General features: G+C 29.8%; 1 protein-coding gene across 1 annotated transcript in view; it reads left to right on the forward strand.

The window, feature by feature from the left end:
- Positions 1-779: 779 nt before the first annotated feature.
- Positions 780-27515, forward strand: part of LOC124364476 (sex peptide receptor-like) — a 70340-nt gene continuing 43604 nt past the window's right edge. Inside the window, exon 1 of the mRNA XM_046819995.1 lies at positions 780-897. Within this exon, the coding sequence (XP_046675951.1) occupies positions 816-897 (82 nt within the window). The 5' untranslated portion in view covers positions 780-815. The remainder of the gene's footprint in view (positions 898-27515) is intronic.

Raw genomic sequence — 27515 nt, forward strand, 5'->3', positions numbered from 1 at the left:
ACTTCAGAAAAATTTAGTTCACCTTGAAAATCAAGTTTAGGTGTTAGATATGGCTTTTCAACTCTAACTTAGCCTGGTAAAATAAGAATTTTTTTTTTACAATGACGTTGTACTTCTTTCAATCAGATAATTAAGTAACAATTTGCTTAGGTGTTCATTAATTTTGTAATTTAAGTTCGTTTTATTGTTCTATGTCTTTTGGTATGACGACATACAATGAATTGAGCTGGAATAATTACAAACTAGGTTAAAATAATGAAAGTAAATAAGTAAATAAAGTAAATTAGGTTAGTTATTACCTGAAGAAGAGATCGCATTGCAGATCTCGAAACGTAGTGTTACTGATTTATTGTTTTATTCAACGATGGCAAATGTCCGGAAAAATCCTGTTTCCTTCACAATCCTTCCATCGTCTAAAATAACCTTCAAACAAAGGAAGCAATAAGATTTTAAAAACAACTTACGCATCTTCTCTAAATTATATTCGTCCCAAGTTACACTTATCATTTCCAATCCTATAGTGCCTCACTTGGACGCTATCTCTAACCTCTAAAAGTCTCAAAATACCAACTGCACTATCTTCGTAACTTTAAGTTTTATTTAACTGTGTGTTGAGTGAACAAAGATTTGTTCTCACTTTTCTTCTAAGCATTAGGAGGTATAGCGAAATTCCCCTCGCGTGGAATGTACTACTGGCTTATCAGCCACTTTACGAGGTCATGTCTTATCGTGGATCTGAGTGACGTGACCGTTGTGTCTGTGAGTGATAGATAGACTACAGTTCTGTTTTACAGCGGCGCGCTGCGTCACTGCCGATGAGTTTTGCTGTTACAGCCTGGGGCTGTTTACCCTGTATCGTGCTCTACGTAACACACATTTCAGTTCGTGGTAATACAGGTACATCATATTTATATTTATAAATCATAAATTACCGACTATTGTTGTTTATTTCACTATTGTAGTGTTATTTTATGTTCATTGACGTATGTCAAAGTTACTGCCAAACAAGCATCTATTACTGAAATATTTGTAATTAGTTCTAATTAGTTCATTGGCTTATTATAAAATATTTTTCAGAACTCCACTCCACGTGGAGCAACAGGTTTGCTGAGTTTGCAGGCAATAATTATTTTAAGTCTATTACTCATTATACAATCAAGGTGTCTTCCGGACAAAGGAAAATTAGCATATAATCGTAAAAGTACAGATTCCCAAAAAAAAAAAAAACGTAATAAACTCATTACTAAACAAATGAAGAATCATGGAAAACTTTTAGTTTTCATTGGAAATCTTTCTCTACATCTTTCCATACATAAAAATACTTACATTTTATTCATATTCGTATTTGCTTTCCTTAATTTAGATATTATATCTATTTCAATAATATAAACGTCTAAACATTACACATCAATAACATTATTTTTAATTAGAAACGTTAGGCTGCGTGTTATAATATATCACATGATTGAATCTTACGGGCGTATAGAGATCGTTTGAAAGCTTGTCATTATGTTTTGTTCTCGTTGCCATTATTTTCTGTAAAAGACCTTTTAAAAATGTTTGTCAACTCTTTTTTCTATATGAGTCGAGCATATAATGAATGAACGGTTTCAGCGTATAAGTGCTTATCAATGAAACAATTAGAACAATACAGAATTAAGGAATCTTCAGAAGATAAAATTTATATTAATTAATTATTGTTGACGTTCCAGTAGTTAAATATTTACTCTAGTTTAATTCTCATCTCTAAATAGTTTTCCATCCTATCCCATCCTGCACTGCCCTTTGTGTGGATTGATAAATTCAGACAAATCCCTAAGGATGCCATACAAATATTAGGAAAACTATCAGAAAATTAAGTTTTGTCTCACTTAAAAAATATATTAAGTCATAAGCATGCAAAATATCTTTGAGAAATATTAATCTGGTTCAAAGTGCTTCCAAGAATTTTTACAATAGTATTTTTGCTTGAAACCAATCTGAACATACAAATTCCTTTCAACTAAAATGCAAACATGTCCTATAAGACTGTGACTTTTGTAGATAACAAATAAGAACTGAGTAGTTTCCAGTACGTACTCATTTTGTTACAAGTACCAAAGATTTCTGTTGTACTTTTTATAGTATATACATGGTTTCATCACATTTTTTCCTTGTACGAAAGGAATGACCTTATTCTATAACACATATATCAAAATAGGTGCTCATAAATAATTAACTTTGTTAAGATGCTTTATGTTAATCGTATACAATATATCTGCATTAAGCTTCCTGAAGTGTAAAATATCTTTTAGAAATACCAGGTGAAGTAAAGCCAAAGACGAAGAGGCGAGATCTAGAATAATCCGATAACAACTGCCCTCCAAAGTCAATCTAGTTACTAGGGTCTATTATTTTAGAAATACATTACCAGGTGAAGAAAAGCCAAAGACGAAGAGGTGAGATCTAGAATAATCCGATAACAACTGCCCTCCAAATTCAATCTAGTTAACAGAGTCTGTTACTTTAGAAATACATTACCAGGTGAAGTAAAGCCAAAGACGAAGAGGCGAGATCTAGAATAATCCGATAACAACTGCCCTCCAAAGTCAATCTAGTTAACAGGGTCTGTTATTTTAGAAATATTTCACTATGCTTCCAACTCTTCAAAGAAAGTATTCTTCGGAGAGAGGAAAAAATATTTTTAATTATTAGAGATTAATAATTGTGATAGATGTTTCTGTAAGATATAAATAGGTGTGGTTGTATTGCTCACTTAAACTATAGCTCAAGTACAATTTACTTTTTAATAAGTATAATTCAGAACATACCACCAAACATAACGGAATGTTATGTGCATCAGTTTCGTTAATTTAACCGTGTACTTCAACTACATTTCCACATGAGTCTACCAGACCTAATAGCGGAACAATAAACAATGCCTATATTGCAAAAATTTTTATACATTAAAAATATACTTAATACATTTAGTTGATATTATTATTATATTTGTTATTTCATAAAATAGAATTTTAAAGTTCTCACATTTTTCATATAACTAGTTATGGATTCATAAACAAAATTTAAAATATTAGCTAAGTATACTGAACTATCTATCAGTTTCGTAATAACCTGTGATCGACTAAATTACGTAAAACGCAAAGGTCAATGGACTGTTCATGTGGTTTAAAACAAATCGAATTCAGTCAGATTTTTATTGAAAATCAAAGATTTAAGATTGCTGTCACACAACGAACGTATTTAAATAAAAAAAAAACTTGATACAAATATATAAACATTATTTTCTTAATTAACGTGGAACTGCAATCTTTCTAGTTCTTCATTACTTCAAATTGTCTCATTTTCAACACCTGTATTACTTGTATGTTGAAATGTTTGAATGGATTTAATGCAATATGAATTTATAGATTGAGCCTATTTCCACTCAGGATGAAGTAATTATAACTCAATCCCAAACTTCTGGAAAAATACTGTCTGTACATAATATATTATCGCAGTATGGTATTTACAGTAAGGCATCAAAAGGAAATTATTAGAAAATTCATGATATGCTTTCATTTTGTGCAAAACTAACAACAAATAGTGTATAAAAGCTACCGGGGCAATAATTCACGGTATAACAAAGGACAAAGAATGTGTCATACCGGCAGAGGTGTCGAGAAGTGCAGCTATGGGAAGAATGTAATAAAACGCTTTCGGCATTTCAGATTACTGGCTCAATTGACAAGAAATTATTGTCAAAAGACACAGCATCGTAAAATAATTACCTTTGTTATTAATACTGTTAATTAAATTCTATTAAAGCAATCCTTGTGTGTTGTTAATATATTTTCATAAAAGTAAAATAACTCAACAATTGCCAAAATATTGATTATAAACCTTTAGCTTTTAAAACATTGTACGTTTGTTAAAGAAGCGTATTAAAAAAATAAATGGTTATTTTAGATTAGTAACGTATTTTGTAATAAGGAAAAGTCTTATCAGATATGCACAATATTGTATTACTGTACAATATATTATGAAACTAATATAGATAAAGTTAAGTATATTTATTATATTTATAATCTGCGAAAATTTTATTGAAACCTGTCTTGAAGTTTTCAATGCAATAATGACCTTTATCAAGAGTATACGAACTGTTTCCACGAATTCTGATTCAAGCAATGCTGAGTGTCTTTATGCGACGCTGTTGCATAATTCCCCAATGGTCCAAGCCTTGTTGACGAGGATGAGGTGGCCAGTGCAATACGGACAATACAACCAAAAACTTAGCGTGATGTCAACTGTATACCTCAGTCGCTTTTCACAAGCTAGTACAAGTATATTTCGAAATTACTCTATGGATTGATTAATTCATATTTCGAGAAGAAAATTTTCCCTTTCATTTCAAAAGTAACCTATGTAGCCCCAATTTTCAAAGAACCATTTGTTTTTAGCACATAATCATCGTCTTAGATCTTCATTTCCTGAGCATAATATATAATACGAATCGGCTTTTGCAGGTACAAATGGAAACGTCTCTGTATACAGAAGTTAGAATTTTGGGGAAACTAAATTCACCATCGATGCAAATTGTAAAAAATATTGGTTTTAGTTTTTGGGAACCTGGAGATAGGTGAGCAGGTGCAAGTTGAGTTCCTAGATCTGTGTAAGGCACTTGAATGGGACCAATATGAACTTTGATGCATTCACTGGAAGCGATTTGGGTTCGTGACCTCTCGCAATAGTGGTTTGTATCAAACCGCAGCGATAGCAGCCAGACCATGCTGTTGGCCTTTGCCTTATCACAGGAAATAGTGGTGAGCCAGGGAATTCCTAAAGTATCCAGTCTAACTTCTGGGTTGTCGTGGTATATGTCAAAAACTTTCATAAATCCAATCAATATGAAAAAAGTCAGTATGCAAATGACACAACCAATTTCATGAAAACACAACATTTATCTAGAAATATAATCCCAGTTTTAATTACATTCTTTAGTGAACCAAATTTATATCGATATTAAAACTAAAAACCTAAAGTCGATAATAAAATAAAATTAATTAGATGTGTCTGAAGCAGAACTTTACACTGGGTCAGTCTTTACTTAACTTTACACTTGCTGCCAGCATAGTCGTGGATACCAATTTTGAAGTAGTTGAATCTACCTGATTATTGAGAACATAATTTGCACAAAGACTGATCTACGGCAAATATGCCTAAAAACTCTGTACTAGTATTGTGCCATGCATTCATGCCCCATGCTATTCACTTCAGTTCTGTTCGCTGATTTACTCAAAATAGTACAATATATATATATATATATATATATATATATATATATATATATATATACACATATATATATATTTCTTCAACATTTAAATCCATGCAGTTATTTATATTCCCTTCATATGTTAAGTGACCACGGCTTCTAAAGAGGTTTTCATGAACAGAACACTATAGGTCAGGACAGCGGTAGTTGAATGACTTCTCTATCAGATTTTCATCATGCTAAACAATAAGCTCTCGGAAAGTGTAAAAAATATTTAAAGATTTCAGCAATTTCATTCTCATCTAAAATTGCATCTGGTTCCATATAAATTTTACACTGTTAAATAGTTTATGGCGTGTCTCATTTGGTGTTTATGTATGGTAATTCGTTAATTAAACAAGACATAAATGTTTTGTTACAGTTTGGATGTAACGCAGGAATCCTTTGCTATGTTTAATGAACTGCAAAATCCCATCCAAATATTTAGTCATATAATATAAAATTGTATTTAGTATTTATTATATATATTTATTGTTATAATTTAATTAATAATTACCACAAAATCCACTACATTACTATTAAAATTATAATCCTAATATTTCCAGTTCCAAATAAAATGATTACTGATTGAAGTATAAACCACAGACTTCAAGTTCTGCAGTTGTATGTAGCCAATATTATAATTAAAATAATTATAAACAAATCAAGTGATTTTGATAAAGATGCCAAATATGAATTATTTCATAGCATAATACTTTCTAAAACTGTTTTAAGTTTTAAATTCTGGAAAATAATATTATAAGTTTAGTAAAACTTGCAATTGAGATACATTAAACTGTGATTAATTTAGTTAAAGATGTATTAGTAATATTGTGTCGTTTTTACTTAACATGCTTATCTGTCAAAATGATAATGACATTCTGATGTTACAATGGTTTACCAGCATATACATAATAACTTTTTGAAGTCGACGACCTTAAAAAATACGTAAGTACAGTTGTAGCATAGGGAATCTTCTGTCCGGAAAAACAAGCAAAGGTTTTCCATACCATTCAGAAACTAATAAAAAGGTAAAACTGTACATATATACTTATACAGACTACGTTATAAACGTGCTTAAACGTACATTTAACTGAGTCATTAAATAAATTCCCTGTAAACGTGTGGCACTGTATTTACATTCAATATTACTCAATCCGTCCCACAAAGTTTAAATTGAAGAATAAATACTGACCTGCCATCACGTTTACCTTTTATCCAAGCACATTACCATTTGTCGATATTTAAATGAGTTCTGAAACTTGTTTATTGAAATAATGGAAAAACTAAAGTTTATTTGTATTAAGCGTAAAATAAGCTCAGAATATTGAATAATTACGTATAAAATGAATCGTATTTATTTTTTATATTGATTTTATTTTATTTACTGTAAAGGAGGTGCGCAATATCGGATGGTTTCATTAACATTATATAAATATTAAACGATAATTTTAAGATAGTAGATTGTAACCTACCTTTAAAATGTAGTTTATTTTTTATTTTAATTTATAACAAACTTTCAATTAGTAATCGAAAGTATACTTATTAATCTGTTATATCTCAATGTATCTGTTCGTATCAACCATTAAACACTACGCATAAGATTTCAAGAACGAGTAGACGAAATGCTATGAAATGTTACCCAGTTAAGCTTACGGTAAATACAGATGTAAGAATATTTAAATTATATCAAAACTACTAAATGTGCGAGATTTTCCCTTTCACTCTCAACATTTCTTTCTATTTACCTTTAACTTAAAACATTGGAGGAACATCAGGAGATCGTATGAAATTATCAATCAATGAAATTTATGTTGCTATCTTACAAACAGCTAAATTTATTTATTTCCGGCGTTTGGCAACTAATTTAATTCGAAAAATATTAGAAACACGAATCTTAATTGTTTTAGACAGTAAGTAATAAATGCAATTGATCCTTACCAGGCCTCTCAACTTTTATTGTAAAGAAATGTAAGTGCTGATCGATAATTCACATAAAAATGTATTTTTTATTATTTTAAACATATGCCCTTTCTTCTAAAATTTAATAGCAACTTCAAATGAAAATTATTTTGCACAATTAAATATTATCGTGAATTAAGGTAAATTTATGTAAAATTACAAATAAAGCATTCGGTTTTTTCTTAAGTCGTTCTGAATTTATCCAAAAGTATAAAAGTGTTCCTAGTATTATTGAATATTTCTTTTATTAAAAATATAAACCTATTTTTACATTTATTTTAAAGATTACATATAAATAATATGCATGCATTCCATCCCTACGGATTTTAGAAACAGACTCTACCTTAAGACTAGTATGAAGTCAATACTCAAATGCCAGATATTTTATTAAATACACTAGATCAAGTATTTGTGACTTCAAATCAATATGCCATGAATTTTTGGGTGAACAAAAATGTCTTTCCAAGTTCTTGGCTAGAAGTTTGCAATCAGTATATGTTACAAAATTATAACGCTACGTTACATATATTGTAATAAAACAATACGTTTACAGTAAAAATATGTCTGACAATGGCAATGTTCACACATCGAAAACTTTCATAATAATTAATCCATACCTGACGAACAGCATGAGGTGCAGACTGTAGATGTGCTAAGGATAGGTATTAAGGAGTGATGAATTTGAATATTGATAGCTTATAAAATTGGAACGTATCTTCAAAATGTATATTTTTACTCTTAATTAGTGCAGGAGATGAAGTGTTTTAAATTTGCCGTACTTTGTATCGCTCAGCCCACAACCTCAGGGATTTCATTTTCTATCTATGTATATGATTGTTTGAGCTGAACAGACGGAATTACCTCAAATTATTTTATCATCTGATATTGGTTGATTGGTTTGTAATACTTTGTTGACACTCTTTTGTATAATTTTATTTGTATATGTAGACAAAAGATGGCGTTCGATTGTGTCCCTTCATATGATTAGACTAAGCATTAACAAAGACCACTACTATAGAGAAATCTAGAGAATGAATTGAGTTATAAATTTAAGATATTACTTATATTAATGAAATATCACAGATTCCTATTAAAATTCCTTTTATGTCTATATATCCGCCTAGGTGTTTATTTCTGAAGAGTATCTTAAGAACGAGTTAAGCTGTAGAGTAAAATGTTCCAACGTTGTTTCCACATAGGTAATATAGTGAGTGATGATATGCATGTGGCTAAGCTTTAAATAAATAAAGCGTCTGCAGGAAAACAATTTAAAACTGTCTACATTAAGTTTGAGACGTCTATTTTTTTACCAAAGTGTGTTTCGCTACAAAAATTTTAATTACGCAACCCGTATATTGTAAATATATTTTATACACTCTGACCTAGCCTGTAAAAATAGATTTAGTTTATTATTGTAAGATAAAAATCACCTGCAGGTTTTAGAGCCCTTACAAATGAATCAAATGTCTCATTTTTACTAACGTTTTATACTAGAATACTAATCGCAATTCTTATAAGTCATGTACTAAACATACTAGTAAGATAACATTAAAATCTGCAACCGATACACTCTTTTTGGAATACACCCACACTCGTTTTAAATAAATCCCGTGTTATTTACAAGTTATCTTTTTAAAGAAATGATTGAGTCTGTGTTTTAATTTACACTCTACAAATGTTAGGAAACGTATAGCAATTTCTTAAACGTTCATAAGCCTAGTAAACGTTATATCAAATGTAATTAGATAATAAAAATTTGGTAATAACAACACGTAAGAAATAGTATGTGTTGTTTATTAGGGCTAGTGCCCGTTTGCTGAAAAGGTCACAAAGCTGTAAGCAAAAACAAATAACCATAGCAACACTTCCAAACATACTCAAATATCGAAGCTAAACTATAAGAAATGAAACGAAAATTTCTCTGAAATGCCAGAGCACTTTTGAGTATAAAGTATCGTAGGTATGCATCCCCCATCAATCAGTGTATATCTAGGCAAATGATTACAATACATAAGCAAATCGCGCCCTCTCTCTCTCTCTCACGCTCTGATGATAAAGCAATAAGGCCTTCAACTCATGCAGTATATATAATTTATTCAATATATTTGTTGTCAAAACAATCAATAATTTACCCTATCAACATTGATAATAGGCTTTATTATTATTTAATATTTGTGCCTTTTAAGCTATTACGTAATAGAAAATTACTTTTTCAGTACAGATTTCATTACTTTGCCGGCGCATAGAATTATTCCGAGGAATTGTGCTCTCTTGTGCTCCTTTTTGGGTGATTGGGGAAAGTGGAATATCTAAAAGAGAAAACAGGTCTTGCAAAAGGAAACAGAATTCCTGATAGTGGCACTTGTACTAATCCTGTAATTAGCAATATTTGTGGTTTCATGTTTAACAATTAAGTAATTGACGTAAGATTTTATCTTCTTTGTAGAACTTATAAATAATTAATGAAAGCTCTGATATTTATTCTTTAGTTTGGTTATTTATATGATTAATCTTACCATCAATCATACCAGAATGTAGATTTTAATTTTTCATCTGTTTTATATATCTCAGTTAAATTATTAACGTATTTGATCGTACGTGTATGCTGCAAAATTACCAAACCGATTTTCCGTATCAATTGGAACCCATCAATAGAATTTTTTACACCACTGCACTGTTCGAGCAACCCACAACAGCAAATATCTGTGATCACTGTGAAAAGGCATTCGGTTTTGCAATCACGGAAACCGGTGCATGTGAATCACGTGTCGATTAGAGAACATGTCACTTCAGATTATGGCGTAACCGCAGTGTTGAGACCGGGTACTTTGTTGTGTAATCCTGAGATAGACACCGCAAACCAAACGGAGGCATTGTGAGGACGATGTGGTTGAAGAAGAGGAGATACCAGTGGGAAATGTAGATGATTGTAAATTACTTTTTCATTTATAATAGTTTATTATTATGTCTTTTTTGCAGCCAATAGCACTTTTTAGTTGGATAAGGTTTCTTTATGGAACATAAATGTTATACCTCTAAACAAAATAAATCGATTACACGTTTACGAAAACAAAAATAATGTTGGATGACTTAAATGATAAATATGGTAAATATAAGCATTAAACTATTAATAATCCAAGAGAACAACAGCGCAGGGAATACTAAGTTTGACAATCAGCCCTCTGATTAGCTTCGAGGAACAACTTTAACGTTACTAAACAAGGATTTTCTGTAGATAATAAAATCTTAAATCTAAAGGAATTAAATACATTAGCTCATATTCACACTGTCCCTGAAGTCAATTTTCATATATTACTTTACTGAATAGAATGTTCTTGGCCATTATTTTAACCAACTTATTAGACATCACTACATACTGATGGAGAGAGAAAAGAAGATACCTGGATTCTGGCCTATCTGAAAATTGCAGGCCCTACTACTAGTATGTTGCCGCGCCTTGTTTCGTAATTCTATTATTGTTTCACTATTTTGATTGATTTGCGGCGTAATTGTTATGTTTTATAATATATTTAAAATGACGGTACTGTTTTATCAATTAAAATTGAGCAAAGTTTATGTTTGTAATAAATTCTAATAATAAGGCTCTACAGAGTTTGTAAACAAACAATAATAATTAAAGGAATGAATTGCTGAAATTGAAGATTTTTTTATTGTTAAGATAACAATTACTAATGTTCATATATATGTATAATGTAAATGCAGTGCTTTTATGTATATAAAATTTAACATTGATACCTTACTGACTAACACAATATTAAATATACAGTAAACAAAAAAACTCTTACGTAAAAAATAGGAACATTTGTAATTGGATAACAAAAATTTGCTTAAACAGCTTTACAATTACCATGTCAAAAGAAAATAATTACATTCTGCTAAAGTTGTAAATTGTTGAATATGAAACCGAGAGAACACAGTTTAATCCTCCAGTGGTAAGGATGTTCGGAAGATAACATAAAAAACTTACTGTTAGTAATTTTGAAATTAACAACCCATTATTTAAAGTTAAACAAGTGTGTTCACATTTATTTAGAAAACATTTTGTTCTCTGTGCTTGTATCAGTGTCCATCGGCAATGGTACTACTAATTCTTCATCAGTCTCAGGGTCAATAGAGTCATCCGAACTGTCAGAGCTGGAACTATCATCGTCATCTTCGCCTAGTCGTTTGACGAACTCATCTATTGCGTCTTCCGTGATGCCGTCCTTCTCCCAGTACTCCTGTACAATGTGCTGCACGTGGTCACAATAATTTTGACAGACTGAAATAATGGGCGCGTCTAAGATGAGTCACACTCTGCAGGAATGCCACATTACTGAAAACAAATAACTCCATTGCTAGGATAAACATTTCGCAGGGTTGGATGTGGGGCGAAGCGCCTGAAATTACCTCGCGGCAACACACTAGTACACAGCTGTGCGCCGGCACGGGCCAGGTCTCTTCTTTTCTCTCGCCACCAAAAACAAAGTCGGTTTCTCTGTCCCTATGTCCCTTTGTATGCTTAAATCTATAAAACTACGCAACGGATTTTGATGCGCGTTTTTTAATATATAGAGTGATTCAAGAGGAAGGTTTATATGAAGTTAAGTATAAGAAAAAATACCTGAAATATTTTGAAATTCAGAAAAAATTTACTTTTTATGTTTCATAATCCAAATTAACCTGGCACTAAACAGCTGCAGTTCACACCTTCAGTTTCATGTCGACTGGCTAAAACATCTGTTTACATTTAAATTCAATCAAATATTAAGTAAACAGTACTTGATCAGTTGTGTAATGCAGATAGTAAATAAAAGGTTAATATCGAAATTTTACTCCAGATTGCGCTAGTGATGAATTTAAGTCATCTAATAATGAACAAGGTTATAAATGTTTTCACATACGTTGCTTTAAACTAGTGGGCTTCCTTGACATTGTGATATGGTATTTTAACAGTGGCTTATGGGAATACAGAGAAATTAATACTAACATGCCTCAACGTAACAAAAAGGTTTTAATTTTTTAATGTAACGTAACCCTAATAAGGATTTCTGCCTTATACCAAATGTGCATAGGAAATAGGTAGGACTTCTCCCTAGGTCGTAATAGGTCCTACGTATGTGTATATTTTCTTCATCAGGACAAAAACACAAAAACAACCATGTCCCTGGAAACATTTTAAACTGAAAATAGATTACAGAAGCCGATAGTAGACTATAACGACTTGGAGTGTAGATAATAATATTACAGAATATTAATATTGAAATTGTCCATGAGACATTCAAGACGATATAAAATATTTTTTGATTAGTAAACTTCGAGTAAATATTCAGTACAATTTATTACTAAATTGTTAACTATTAAATATTATCTACATAGAAGATTTTGAAAAAAAAAATATATTTCGAAGAACTGAATAATCGAACTATCTAGAATTTGATCGAGGAAATATTGCAAGCTGAAAAGTGACATAGTAAGTGAATTTAAACTATCATAAGTAGGCACTTTTTAACCGAAGTAGGCTTCTCGGTCCTATATAAGTATATATTTTTTCTTCGTCAGGACAAGGCAAAATCATCTATGGTACTGAAAATATCTTAGACCTGAAATATGTGATAAAGGCTAGATATTAGACGCTTTCTGACCGAAGTAGGTTTCCGCGACCTGTGTATTTGTATTTTATTTATCAAAATAATAATGCAGGCTCAGCTGTGAAATTGCAAATATAATTTATACATTTTAACCAGAAATGCACTTCCACGTGCAAAACATGATACATTAATTAAATTGAACTCTGATAATATTTACTATGAACTTAAATATTATCTACTTGATGTATCCCTACTACCATAATTTTACATCATAAGTGCTTTTACTAAGTAATATAGATAATAATAATAATAATAGATAGTACTTTGGTTCTAAAGATTGCGTGCGAAGCCGCGGGTAACAGCTAGTTTTTAATAAAAGAAAAACAAATTCGAAGTAAAAAAGAGAAAATACAAACACATAAGTATATATGTGTGTGTGTGTGTGTGTGTGTGTTAAAAATTTGTTTTATGCATATAATATGTAAGAAGACAGTTACGTAAATGTCATTTTCACTTTGATTAATAATCTGTTATATTATAATCGAATACAGATTTTTCTTACACATTAAAATAAACAAAAGTCTTTAAATTATCGTTTAAAAATAAATACATCTTTTAGAACTAAATATATATCAGTCTCTTTGTGATGTAGTGATTACCAAATGCATGTTGTGCTATATCAATTAGCGCTTTTATTTAAATTGGTAGTATAGACAAATAATTTTAACTAATGAACTAAAATAACACTTGCCAAATGAATTTATTACCTCGTAACTTACCAATCGTTGAGTGAAAATAAACGCGTTTAAACAGGGAGGGTGTAGTGGAAGAGGGGATACGTTGGAAGAAACATTGCAACCCTTCAACAGCAAAAAAGCGGAACGGCAATAATTGAAACGTCGCCTTGTTTTTAAAACAAGCTTTGTTCACAGGCAGATCATCATGAACCTACACTTCGTTTTATCTTAATAATGTTCTTTTTGAAAGAATGTATCCCAATATAATGATATTAAACAGTCATTTTACTAAAACTTTAGTATACCAAATTATAATTTCAATCCATTTAATATAATTTTTATACATGTATTTATTACAAGACTTGTATTTTTATTATTGAAAACTTATTTCTTTTCGATAAAGTATGATAGGAACTTATAAATAAATATAATTATTTATTTATAATAAATACGCACGTCTTTAATGTGAAAATTTTAAACTTTGATTAATCTGTACCAATCTGGGCTGTTTTGATAAAAATGTCTATTAAAAAGTTATTACAATATCTAACTACATCACATATACATTTAATCACACTTCGAACAACCGATAGTGTGTGAGTATAACATGAAGTGATGTGAAATGTAGAGGATGTTTTAAATGAAAACTTACTTAATCTGAAGGTAAAAAAGTTGAAACAAACGATATTATAACAGGTTTAGTATAATTAGTTTTTAAATTAAATTCTGTTGGCCAGTTCCGATATTACACTGTAATTTTAAATTACTAATTTTATAACAAGTATATTTTTTTAATTTACAACTTAATTTATCGTAATGCCATTGAATGTACACTATTTTTTGTTAATCCTTCAGGAGTATACACAAACAAATTAAAATGATTTTCCGATAGGGCTGAAGTATAATAAGTGACCTCCATCACAATCGAATTATTGATATTTCTGAATAGCCTATATAACTACTATCCGAATTAGATTATAGTTATGTAAAGCCTGAAGTATAATAAAGCGGCCACCATCACAATCGAATTATTGATATTTCTGATAGTCTATCTAAACTACTGAATTTCATTATGGTTATTTAAAATTATAGTATAGTATCGGAACTGGCCAACAGAATTTAATTTATCTAAAATACTAAATAAGTATTCCGTATAGGCGCTGAAGTATAATAAGTGGCCACCATCACAATCAAATTATAGATTATTCTGAATAGCCTATCTAAACTACTAAAATGAACAAACTGAATTAGATTATAGTTATTTAAAGGCTGAATTATAATTAGCGGCCAACATCGCAATCAAATTATTGATATTTCTAATTAGCCTATCTAAACTACCGAATTTCATTATCTTTATATTTTATATTTCTTGTGTGCGTGTGTATGGAGCTGAACTCCTCCTAAATGAGTGGACCATCTTGAAATGTTTTACATTGTATCCAGCAGAATGCCGCTACGATCACAGTTTCAAAAGTTTATATTTTAATTCCAGATTTTCCTGACAGTTTGTGCTGCTATCAAATATGTGTGTTGTTTTGTAACATCGTGTAATTATTGTGTGAGTGCTAATTGTAAATATTACATTGATAGAGATTAAAGATGTTTGAAGTATATAAAAAACTATAGTTATATATTGAAGTTATTGAACTAATTTTTAAAATTTATTGAACAAAGTGAGTATATTGGTCGCATAACCTAAGTAGCATACAAATCAAAAGGTTGTGTTTCTATGTGTGAATAACTAACAGTTTGGTCACATAAGTTCAAATTAAGTAGCATATAAATCACATTATTGAATAACTATTCGTCCTCTTCCACGAAGACGTGGCATTTTTCTGTAAAAATAAAAATCTGTATAATAGTACACAATGAATATGAGTTTCTTATTGAATATGTAATTTTAATTAAGTAACTTCTAGATAAAAATGTATAACAACGTAGACTAAAGTATCTGAAATACTAAATAAGTATTCAATATAGGTCTGAAGTACAATAAGTGGCCACCATCACAATCGAATTATTGATATATCTGAATAGCCTGTTTAAACTACTAAAATGACGATCTGAATTAGATTATAGTTACTTAAGGGCTGAAGTGCATTAAGCGGTAACCATCTCAATCGAATTACTGATATTTCTGAATAGCCTATCTAAACTATTAAAATGACGATTCGAATTAAATTATGGTTATTTAAAGGCTGAAGTATAATAAGCGGCCAACCTTACAATCAACTTATTGATATTTCTGATTAGTCTATCTAAACTACTGAATTACATTATAGTTTTTTACAATTACAATATAGTATCGAAACTGGCCAACAGAATTTAATTTATCCAATATACTAAATAAGTATTCCCTATAGGTCTGAAGTACAAAACTACTGAATTTCATTATAGTTACTTTAAATTACAGTATAGTATCAGAACTGGCCAACAGAATTTAATTTAAAACCAATTCCTACATTATTAACAATAGTTATTGGCACATGTAATTCTCTATTAATTTAATATTACAATTAGCACTCACACAATAATTATACGATGATACAAAACAACACACAAATTTGATAGCAGCACAAACTGTCGGGAAAACCTGGAATTAAAAATAGAAAAACATTTGAAACTGCGATCGTAGCACATTCTGTTGGATCCAATTTAAAACATACCAAGATAAAATACAATTTATTTATAAACAAAAAAATTAACTGATCAATCGCTGCACACTTAATATTTACGAATTTCAGTTTAAAAGTGTATTTTACTAAAACTGCCAATTTTATATCTGGATAACCTCTATTGATATTCCTGATTAGCCTAACTAAAACTACCGAATATCATATAGTTATGTAAATTTACAGTATAGTATCAGAACTGGCCAACAGAATTAAATTTAAAACCAATTCCTACACTATTAACAATAGTTATTCACACATGTGATTTGTATGCTACTTAATTTGAACTTATCTGACCAATTTTGACTGCAGATTAAAAATGTAAATTACAACAAATTATTTTAAAATCCATTAGTTTAAAACTTGATTATCTAAAAATGTTAACAATAGTTTTATTCACACATAGAAACACAACCTTTTGATTGGGTATGCTACTTAGGTTATTCGAGGTAAATGCGAACCAATAATCTCTAATTAATGTACTATTACAATTTTAGCACTCACACAATAATTACACGATGTTTTATTTTTTATTTTCTTCTTTTTGCCTGTTGGCTTTTATAAACTTATAACGCGGCCACGTAGTACACTTTTTATAACTTCATTCTATTATATTTTAATGTTATTTGCCGTATTTACTTTTGAAAACATGAACCTTACAAAACAACACACACACATTGATAGCAGCACAAACTGTCAATTTCAGTTAAAAGCTAAAACTTCCAATTTTTATATCTGGATAATATCTATCCTCCAAGTGAGTACAGAATATATTGAAATAAGAAGTGGTGTTATTATTATATTTTTTTGCTTACTCTATGCTTTCAAGACTATTATTGATTAAACTGTTGTAATATTATAATGTTTACATAGAACAATTGGTGAAAATTTCACTTTGCAATCTGCATTAGAACTACTGATCAAGCACTTTATAATAATGTAATCTAAATGTAAAACAAATGTTTCTGCCTCTTTGGTGAACTTCAGCTGAAAATATTCACAGCTGTTTAAGTATCAGTTCACTTTGTATTACGTGTCGTAGTGCAGTCTGTCGTATCCAATATAAAACACTCCAACATCAACAACAATTTATAATTAAAAATTTAATTATATTTGACCGAATAAATCACTATAATGAAATTCAGTAGTTTGGATAGGCTATTCAGAAATATCAATAATTCGATTGTGACGGTGGCTGTTTATTATACTTCTGCCTTTAAATAACTATAATCCAATTCGGATAGTAGTTTGGATAGGCTAATTCAGAAATATCAATAATTCGATTATGATGGAGGCCACTTATTATACTTCAGCCCTATCGGAAAACATCTAATTTGTTTATGTACATTCCTGAAGGATTAACAAAAAATATTGTACATTCAATAGCATTACGATAAATTAAGTTGTAAATTAAAAAATATACTTGTTATATAAAATTAGTAATTTAAAATTACAGTGTAATATCGGAACTGGCCAACAGAATTTATTTAATTTAAAACTAATTGCTACACTATTAACAATAAGTAGTTAGTCACACATGTGATTTGTATGCTACTTAATTTGAACTTATGTGACCAATTCTGACTGCAGATTAAAAAAATGTAAATTACAACAAATTATTTTAAATCCAATTAGTTTAAAACTTGATTATATAAACTGTTAACAATATTCACACACAGAAACACAACCTTTTGATTTGTATGCTACTAGGTTATTTGAGGTAGGCCTATGCGACCAATATACTCACTTTAATAAATTTGCAAAATGAGTTAAATAACTTTAATAAAATAACTATAGTTTTTTATGCACTTCAAACATCTTCAATCTCTATTAATGTATTATAACAATTAGCACTCACATAATAATTACAGAATGTTTACAAAACAACGCACAAATTCGATAGCAGCACAAACTGTCGGCTGGAATTAAAATAGAAAAAACATTATGGCTGTATTGTAATATTATTATAATGTGTACGTAGAACAATTGGTGAAACTTCATCTTTGCAATCTGCATTACACTACTGATCAAGCACTTTACAAATTTAAAATATGAACTTTCTAAATTTTTAAATGTGAACAAATGTGTTCTGCATCTTTGATAAACTTCAGCTGAAAATATTCACAGTTGTTAAGTAACAGTTCACTTTGTATTACGTGTCGTGGCGCAGTCTGGCGGATCCAATGTAAAACACTCCACCATCAACAACAATTTATTATTAAAAAATTAATTAAATAAACTATTAAAATTGGACCGAATTATGAATCTAAACTATTCTCGGATCCAACTGAAGACACACAAAAAGTTTCATTAAAATCGGTCCACCCGTTTAGGGAGGAGTTCATTAACATACACACGCACACAAGAAATATATATATATATATATATATATATATATATATATATATATATTATTTGCAAAGCACCTACAAACCACTATAGCAGTTATGGTATTCTTGGAGTCCTACTATGTCTTATACAATTTGACCTGAATTTGTATCAACTAATTTAAGTGTAAATAAAAGAAAAAAAACGATAACCCAGATAAGTAACGAACTTGTATTTAATGAACACACTCTTGATCCGTATCTTTCCGCTGTATAAGAATTATGTCTTTACAGAGTACAATTGCATACGATTCATCTTTTCTGCAAATTTAGAAATATCCCTAGGGATGTACTGCAAAAGTAATCGCTATCGTTAGGGAACCTCCTCCAGAAACTTAACCTCACATTCGATACATTTTTTGGACCCTCTAAAACTCATTTAATAACCCATAATCCAGTATCATTTGATAAGCGTTTACAGTATATAAATAACGCGCATACTTCATTTTAATTTCGGTTTTCAGTGTGTGTTTATACTATAGGAATTTGGAAAATTATTCATCCCTTTAACCCTTTCTTCATTACTAAATGGAATTTATTACATGTATCACTGGTCAATGCATAAATGGTGAGAGACTTACAAGTACTCTACTATTATTTTCGTTTACTGGAGGAACTCCTATCCCCGAAGAGCAACGTTTTTTTCAAACATTTGTAGAAAACTTTGGCACTTAAATATTAGGTGATATCAATACATTTTGAAAACCTTAATAAATTATTCGGTTATTAGGGATATCAAATTATGTATTATCATTTCTTAAGTTATGGAACCGAAAAGAACAACGCTCAAGGTCTCTATATTAAACCTGTGTTGGATTGAATATTTCTGGCTCATTTTTAATAACTACTATATTAGATTATGATATAACTAATAACTTTTTTGTGTACTGTTTTCTGTGCTCATTGCAAGATAGAAAATTTTAGGTGTAAAATAACTAACTAAACCTGTTTGTGTATCTAACTAATCCCTATTCATCGGAGGCCCAATAACATACACACCACTGTGAAATGTGACATTCGACCATGAAGCTTAATTGCACTGTTTGTAACTTGAAACCAGTGAATTTTAAGTTTTTGATATTTTCAATGAAATGTACGGTACACAAAAACTGAGTTAAAAAAATCTGTGAATGTTATCATCATCATCATGACCTGTTAACATAACGTTATTTGAATAATTTGCTTGAAAGGAACGTCAGTCTTTGAACGAAACGTATAAAAACTACATTCAGTTTATAAAGTATTTTAGTAATTACCAACGTCATCGCACGTAATTTTGTCGGCAATACACGTTTACTAGTAATTCAGTTTTAATTGAGTTATATTGCTGACGCTATTATATTTGAGTTTACCTCGTTTTCATGTTCTCAAAAATATTTCAAAAAGTGTATCGTTTTAACGACATAATTTATATTCCGGTCTAAATTTACCCTGTCTATAGTTGATTTTGAAGTGTTTCAAATATACACACATATATATATATATATATATATATATATATATATATATATATATATATATATAAATATATTATATATATATATATATAAATATATAATAAAATTTAATCACAAAAACTGAGGTAAAAAGTCTGTGAATGTTATCATCATCATCATCATGACCTGTTAACATAACGTTATTTGAATAATTTGCTTGAAAGGAACGTCACTTTGAACGAAACGTATAAAAACTACATTCAGTATATAAAGTATTCTATATTACCAACGTCATCGCACGTAATTTTGTTGGTGCGTGTGTGTATATATGTGTGTGTGTTAAAGTATAATAAATCTTTTAATTTCCTTATCAGGTTATTTTCTTATTCTGTGTTCAAAAGCGATTGTTTGAAATCAATTGTTTCAAAAGCGAAGAAATGATTGAATTCAGAAGTGTCGGTAATATATAGCTTACATTATGTTTTCAAACTTTATATGTATACAAATTTTTTATTATGCTTAAATTTATCAAAACATACGTGTGTTGTCATGCCACAACGTTTAAACTAAAAAGATGATTATATTTAACAGACTGTTTTACTTAATATTTCTCAGCTGTAGAGACCGAGATAGAATATTTTACTGCTTTATTGACCTTTGGGGCTCAAAGGAGTTTTTGATATATAAATTTCCCTATCATTATCCTATGGTCTCTGGTATAACCCTACAAAAAAACGAACAAACACTAGTTCATTTGTATTTCAAATATTATTATTGTGTTTATGTTATATGAAATTGGCGTGTGATGTTTATTAAAAAGTAAAATGAATATTACTTGTATTTCTTACAAAATACAATATTATATAACTAACGTAAGCCATTTTACTATAATATGTCGTGTAAATGTTACTATATTAACTAAAATTTACCCAGTAAACTGTATCTAATAAACCTACTGGATCAGTTTTAATCCTTTAAAACTAACTTATTACGTACGATACTATATAAAATTGAAATGAGAATATTAATACCAATGATGTGTTAGATCGTAATATTTATCTTTTATACTATATTGATATTTGGAATAATAAAGGAAGCAATTTGTGTATCACATAACTATAATTTGATAGCTATTATATGTTCTGTACTTGTTATGTTTCTATAAATGTTGAGGATGATAACTAAACTTTTTACTAATAGAGCACACAGCGTAATAACATAAATATTTAAATTTTATGTTAATTAGGTATTTTTTTATTATTATAATCGAGTTTGAGGTTTCTTTTTAAATACACTTATTAGTATTATACGTAGAATCGCACTCTTAATATTGTATTTGATGTTCAACACTATGTCCAGTCAAGGTTTGTAATGGAATAACTAAGTTACTAAGTTACCGACGTGGTTATAACCATCACTGCAAGGTGTTAACGAACGTACACTGGTGTATAGATGGTGGGAGGAGGGTGGCATTCTATATGCACCATGAATATTTCCGCCATAATTTCCATAAGATTTAAATAATAAGTAATATTTGCACATTCGGATAAAAAATATGTTTCGGACCTAAGCTAATGTTTAATAAGTAATTTCTTAAGTATTATTCTCATTTTAGTGTTATTAAAGTACTACTGTATTATCATTATTTTATTTCACGTTGAACGTATATTGTACCGTGTGGATATTAAATTTAGCTCAAATTAATTTAGTGCCGCGGCTGATATCAGACACTGTGAGAGACTTGGATCCTGGATTTTGGACTGTCATGAGGGATCCAAAACTATGTATGAAGTCGGCCTGATTTAATCCGACACATAAGATCTGTGTGTCGTTTAATAAGCAGCCGTCCACTGCAATCCAGATGAAGAGGGGTTTTTGATGTTTAGTTAGGTGAAAATGTAAGTGTAATACGATGTTTTACACACGATCGTAAATAAGGATGAATATCCGAGTATTATATACATAATATAGTTTTAATAGACATAAATGATTCAATTTAAATTTTTCTTAAGTTCCAAAAAGTTCAACAATTCCTTGTAATTTATTTTGAACTAGATATTTTACAATATAGGTAAATACAAAAGTACAAATCGCGTAACAAACTTTGCTTGAGGAATTGTCAAGATTCTCATGTCATTCTAATTTCGAGTTGACAAAAAGACAGACAGCCCATAAAAATATAAAAAAATAAATGTTTACATAGCCTTTAAAGAGAAAGAACAGAACATTTTACCAGAAAACTGAACCATAGGCTTGAATTATACTCAGGAATATTCCATATTTGGACACTCACCATCATAGAACTCTTTCTTGTTCATTTAGAAATAAAGTTCCATACACAATTTAAAGTCCAAAAGTTAAATCTTCCTCGAGATATTTTACCACATTAAACATTACATTTTTGATATACACTATTTTTATTTAACAAAATCCATACACCAAATTAGCGAAAAATGATGTATGATTTGGGAAAATTAGTATACGTTCTCATATTTAATTCCCATAACATTTTATTCTAAATATACATTTAAATATTCTTAAGTTTTCTCGTTTATATCTTACATATCAATAGGAGTAACATTAAAATGCACGGTAATTTAACTGTTGTCTTTATCGAAATGAATATTTATAGAAAGGGTTGTGCTTAGGCCAGTTTTATTTTTTGAACACAGGCACAAATAGAAAAACAGAAATAATTTTTTTAGCCTTCTGAGTGAAATTTTCGATAATTTTAAGCGAAAAAAGTCGGACATGTGCATATGGGGAAATAATTATACTTTGTTTAATATTTAAGAAGAATAAAATAGTTTTTCCAATTATTTTCATTAAAAATAATACAGTAAACAGTAAATAGTCCTTTAATCCGTAACTTGTAATATTTGTTTATGTTCTATGAAATGTTTATTACTGTAAAGTTTATTAAAACCTACTTTTATGTAAATATTCTTAGTAGTTTTTATTTTATTAGATACTTTTTTTTTAAATAAATACAGTACATATTAATCTACACATAATATGTTTACACTCTTATACAGCCAAGGAAGTGAAAATAAAAAAAACCATTTTGATAACCGATCATTATCTCACTTAAAATAATATTTACAACCTTGTTCGATACGAAATCAGAATTCTGACTCGAATCAGATAACCTTTTGAGCAGTAGAACAATCAGAAACTTTATGCTCGATGTGCGTGCGTATAGGAAAACCGTTAGCTTTCAACTTACTCATTGTAATAATCTGTAAGTAAGTTAAAACCTTTTTTAATTATTTCTTATAATTTTTTTTATGTAACACATTCCAAATATTGTATATATAAAATATCTCAATATAGTCGTACACGCTAATGCCTAATTCTCATAGACAACCACAAGTACTAATTATATAGTACAATTTTTATTTCACAATGATTTTGTAATATATAATTGCCGCAGCCTTGTAAATCCCAAATACTTATTAGTCAAAGCTCAGTTGTGGATATTCAGAAGTCACTTGTAAATAGTAAAGTTATGGAACTACCTTTTCCTGTTGTTTATAGCAAAGAGCTAACGCTAACTTTAAACGTTCGGTAAATATTAGAAGATTATTTACATTATATCTATATTATCTTATAATATTTTGTATGGTCCAGTGCTCATAACCAATTCTGAATTGTAATCCGACCGTAAGAGATGACTATAAAGAAAATAATCAACGTATAAATATAAAGCTGAGAGAAAAACAACAATATTCCTTGGCATCTGTGACATCAACCGTATTTGGCAGTCAACCAATTTACGTGAACAAGCTTTAAGCCTTTTTCACGTGGAAAGACAATACGAGTGACAGTGGTATTGTAATGTCGGAACAGACTTATTTGATTGTATCGCTCAGTTTTATTGGTATATGACTGTGATTGAATCGTCAACTTCACTAAAATTTTCGACTCGGCTATCTTGAATTAATAAAAAATCATTTATATATTACAGCTGATTTATCTTACAATACAGAGTTTTCATAAGGTATCGAATAAGGCCATACATTTGTTTAAGTTTTCATTTATTCTCGGTTTAATGTTAAGTCATTTATCATTGAAATTTATTAAGGTACAATAAAAAATTAAGTATGCTGTTAGACTTATTATGTATGGAAATTGCAATGTAAGGAACCGAAAAACCTTGAAATAAATAATATAAGTAGTTCTTGAAATTAAACGAGTTCTAAAAAGGAATTCAGTAGGTTTACAAATAGGTAACATAATTTTGGCGAATAATAAATTAAGGAATAATATGAGATTTACGGCGATGACGTCTTCACCCTTGCATGGAATTGCAGAGCACAGATTTTGTCCACGGAAATTCCTCGGGTATGTTTTAAATATAAGTATACTACTTAAATCAATCGTCATTATACTAATACAATAGGTTAGACGGAACAAAATATAATATGTAGGGGCTAAAACATGAATGATTTCCTGTCATACTAATAAACTAATCCTCCACCAAACTAATGGTGTTAATCAACATCCATTAACTGGCGTGGTTTATAAAGTGATCAATTCACGTATTCTTACTTTAATACTACAGTTTTGTATCGAAAAAAGTACCACAGTCTATGCTTTTTACACCAATAAAATTTATACCCACGTACTTAAAAGGAAAGAACCTATCTTATTGGCTCAGAAAGAATTACGTAAATCTAGTATCTTGGAATTTAAAACATTGGAATTCTGTAGACTTAAAGCTTAATATGTTTATTTCGATGTATATTGGTGGTGAGTTATAATGTGACTTACATATTACTTTATTACAGACTATGAATAAATATCTATAATAGGTTTTTGTATGATTGTATGATTGGAGTGTGTAAGGGGGTTTTCCCTCTCGCACTAAGAGTATCTAACTATTTATGTCCCTTATCGCCCCTTTTGTGATGTCGGGGGATGAATACGCCAGTCCAAGAGGAACCGAGCATATGGTTACACGCAGGCTCAACACGCTAATGCTGTGTGTCGGGGGCTCAGCACGCACGTCCAGTGTTCTGAGGGCTCAACACGCCCATGCTGGGTATCGAGGGCCAAACACGCCCATGAGGGTTGTAAGGGGCTCAATACGCCCATTAAGAGTGTGGGTGGTTCAACACGCCCGTCTGAAGATGTCCCTCTACTCCAGCGGATAATCTAGTAAAATGGCGAGGGGGTATTCTTGAATGGTGGGGGCTGGTAAGCAGCAGGGCAGAGTTTGACTTCGTATTTTATAATTTTCATAACCCATTTAGTTAAATAATACTATTTCTTTCCTTTTTTGCGACCAAGTGTTTTCTCCGACCCTCCCCCCACCCCATAAATACTTGGGGATCTCAAACACTTCGTTACGAGTGTAAATTTAGACATAATCCTTATAGTTTTTCATATATTTTTAAACATTATACACATTATTTTATTTCAAATTATAATATTGACATTTTTCTAAAAAATACGTAAGGTATCGTTCCTACTAGAAATTAACTGATTACATAGTGTATTCAGATAAATAATCATGAGTTTTAATCTGGTACTTTAAAACACATTGATCATTATGTACGAAATACATTTGAACTATCATAGAAAATTTAAAACAATCACCCATTTAACAATGGAATAAACTACCTTTTTTATAATTTGTGTATGATTTCTCACAACTGTTTTTAGTTATATCTATAAATTGATCAGGATATCAGCTGCAACTAATAAAATAAACCAGAGGGTCTTATTCATTATATTTTCAGTTATAAAGAACAAAGCTTTAATAATAAAAATGTATCACTCTCTAAATGCTAGGGCCAGGAGCATTTTCTTTCGTCAAAATACGATGGATCCATACTGGTACATTCAAATAAGAGCGTTACGTAAATTGCATTCAAACACATTCTGCAAACAACATCTTGTTGTGAATAAATTTCCGTATACATCTTCTTTGTTCTTCTTAGGGAGTGTAACGTTTTGAAATATACTAATCACCTATTTACATTACATCCATTGCATGTTCTTTCTAATGAAACTTGCAATACAATACAAATTATAACATTTATAACTAATATGCAAAAATTATTTAAAATAATTCACCTAAAAAGTTTTTGGTAGATAAAGCAGAAACTACTATTGGCCAGGTAGCATGTATGTATAAATAAATTCAAACTATAAAGGTAAAATGTTATTACATTTTATTTGCACACTTAGACTATTATGTAAAACATGATTACTTTTCAATCTATTTTTTTTTAGTTTGATGGAAGAAACAAAATTTCATATATGGGTTCTACAATTAAATATCTTTCACAATAGTATATATCCATGATCTTGAAACTCTAAACTAATAAAGCCTAATATATCTAAGGATTCTAAGAACGTAGACATCTTTTTTTTATTCAAATGTAAATTATAATAGTAAATGAACCCCTCCAAGTTAGACGACTAGTGACTAGTTGCTAAAAATGCGTCTCAAGTTTTGAAAAATTTGACACTAGACAATTTTGCTTTCAGCTATTTAGTTAGACTGTTTTATCGAAAATACAACTTAAGTACTTAATGCTATATTGGGATGTATCACAGATTATTTTGATACATACTCTATTTAATAATAATTCGTAATACGCATGTACCTAAATTATAAATTGGCAATAAAAATATTGTTTTGCTGCATCTTGTCGCGCACTTCGAGAGAACGGGAATAACGGGACATTTTCCCTATACTTTTGGTGCGGGAAATTTCGTTTAGGAATGAAATTGGCTACATTACTGTGCTTAGACATTCTTTTCAACAAGATCATCTATTTTAAACATCTTTTCGTTGGTATATGTTGTAAAGAAAGACCTTCAACGAAACCATTGTTTGGGACATTTCTTTAATATTAGACGACGAGTATCAAACAACATTTCTTGCGATATTTAGAATAAATTGGTATATACATATTTATATATCTGTAAGGAATAAGTAACTTATAAGTACCTTTTTTATTAAAGTTTATAATTTTGAGAATATTATAGACAGCGTATTGATACACAGCCATTAATACACTTATCAAAAGTGTATTCTTAATATTAATAATAATAATTAATTAATATTAATATTAATAATTTAAATATTAATACACTGATTTGGATCTCTTCAAATGGATGTTGATTCCAGATTTCAAGAGACAAATCTGTCACAGCGTTTGACTACAAATGCTCCACTAAGTGGAAGATTTACCGGAGCTGAAAATTATTCTTAATGATTGTTTTTACTATATAACCACATTACAGGAAAAAATAATATTATTATGACAAAGAAAGCCAAGCATTAAAATATTGATAAGTTTACGTTTGGTTATAATGAATGTAAAATGTAGAAGAACAAGGAAAAATGCAAGGCCAAACTTCATAATCCGCCATTGTTCTGTTGTTACTGACAAAGTTATAAACCGGTTAGCAAATTGTCATATG

The sequence above is a fragment of the Homalodisca vitripennis genome, chromosome 6 (assembly GCF_021130785.1).
Source record: "Homalodisca vitripennis isolate AUS2020 chromosome 6, UT_GWSS_2.1, whole genome shotgun sequence".
Lineage (NCBI taxonomy): Eukaryota > Metazoa > Arthropoda > Insecta > Hemiptera > Cicadellidae > Homalodisca > Homalodisca vitripennis.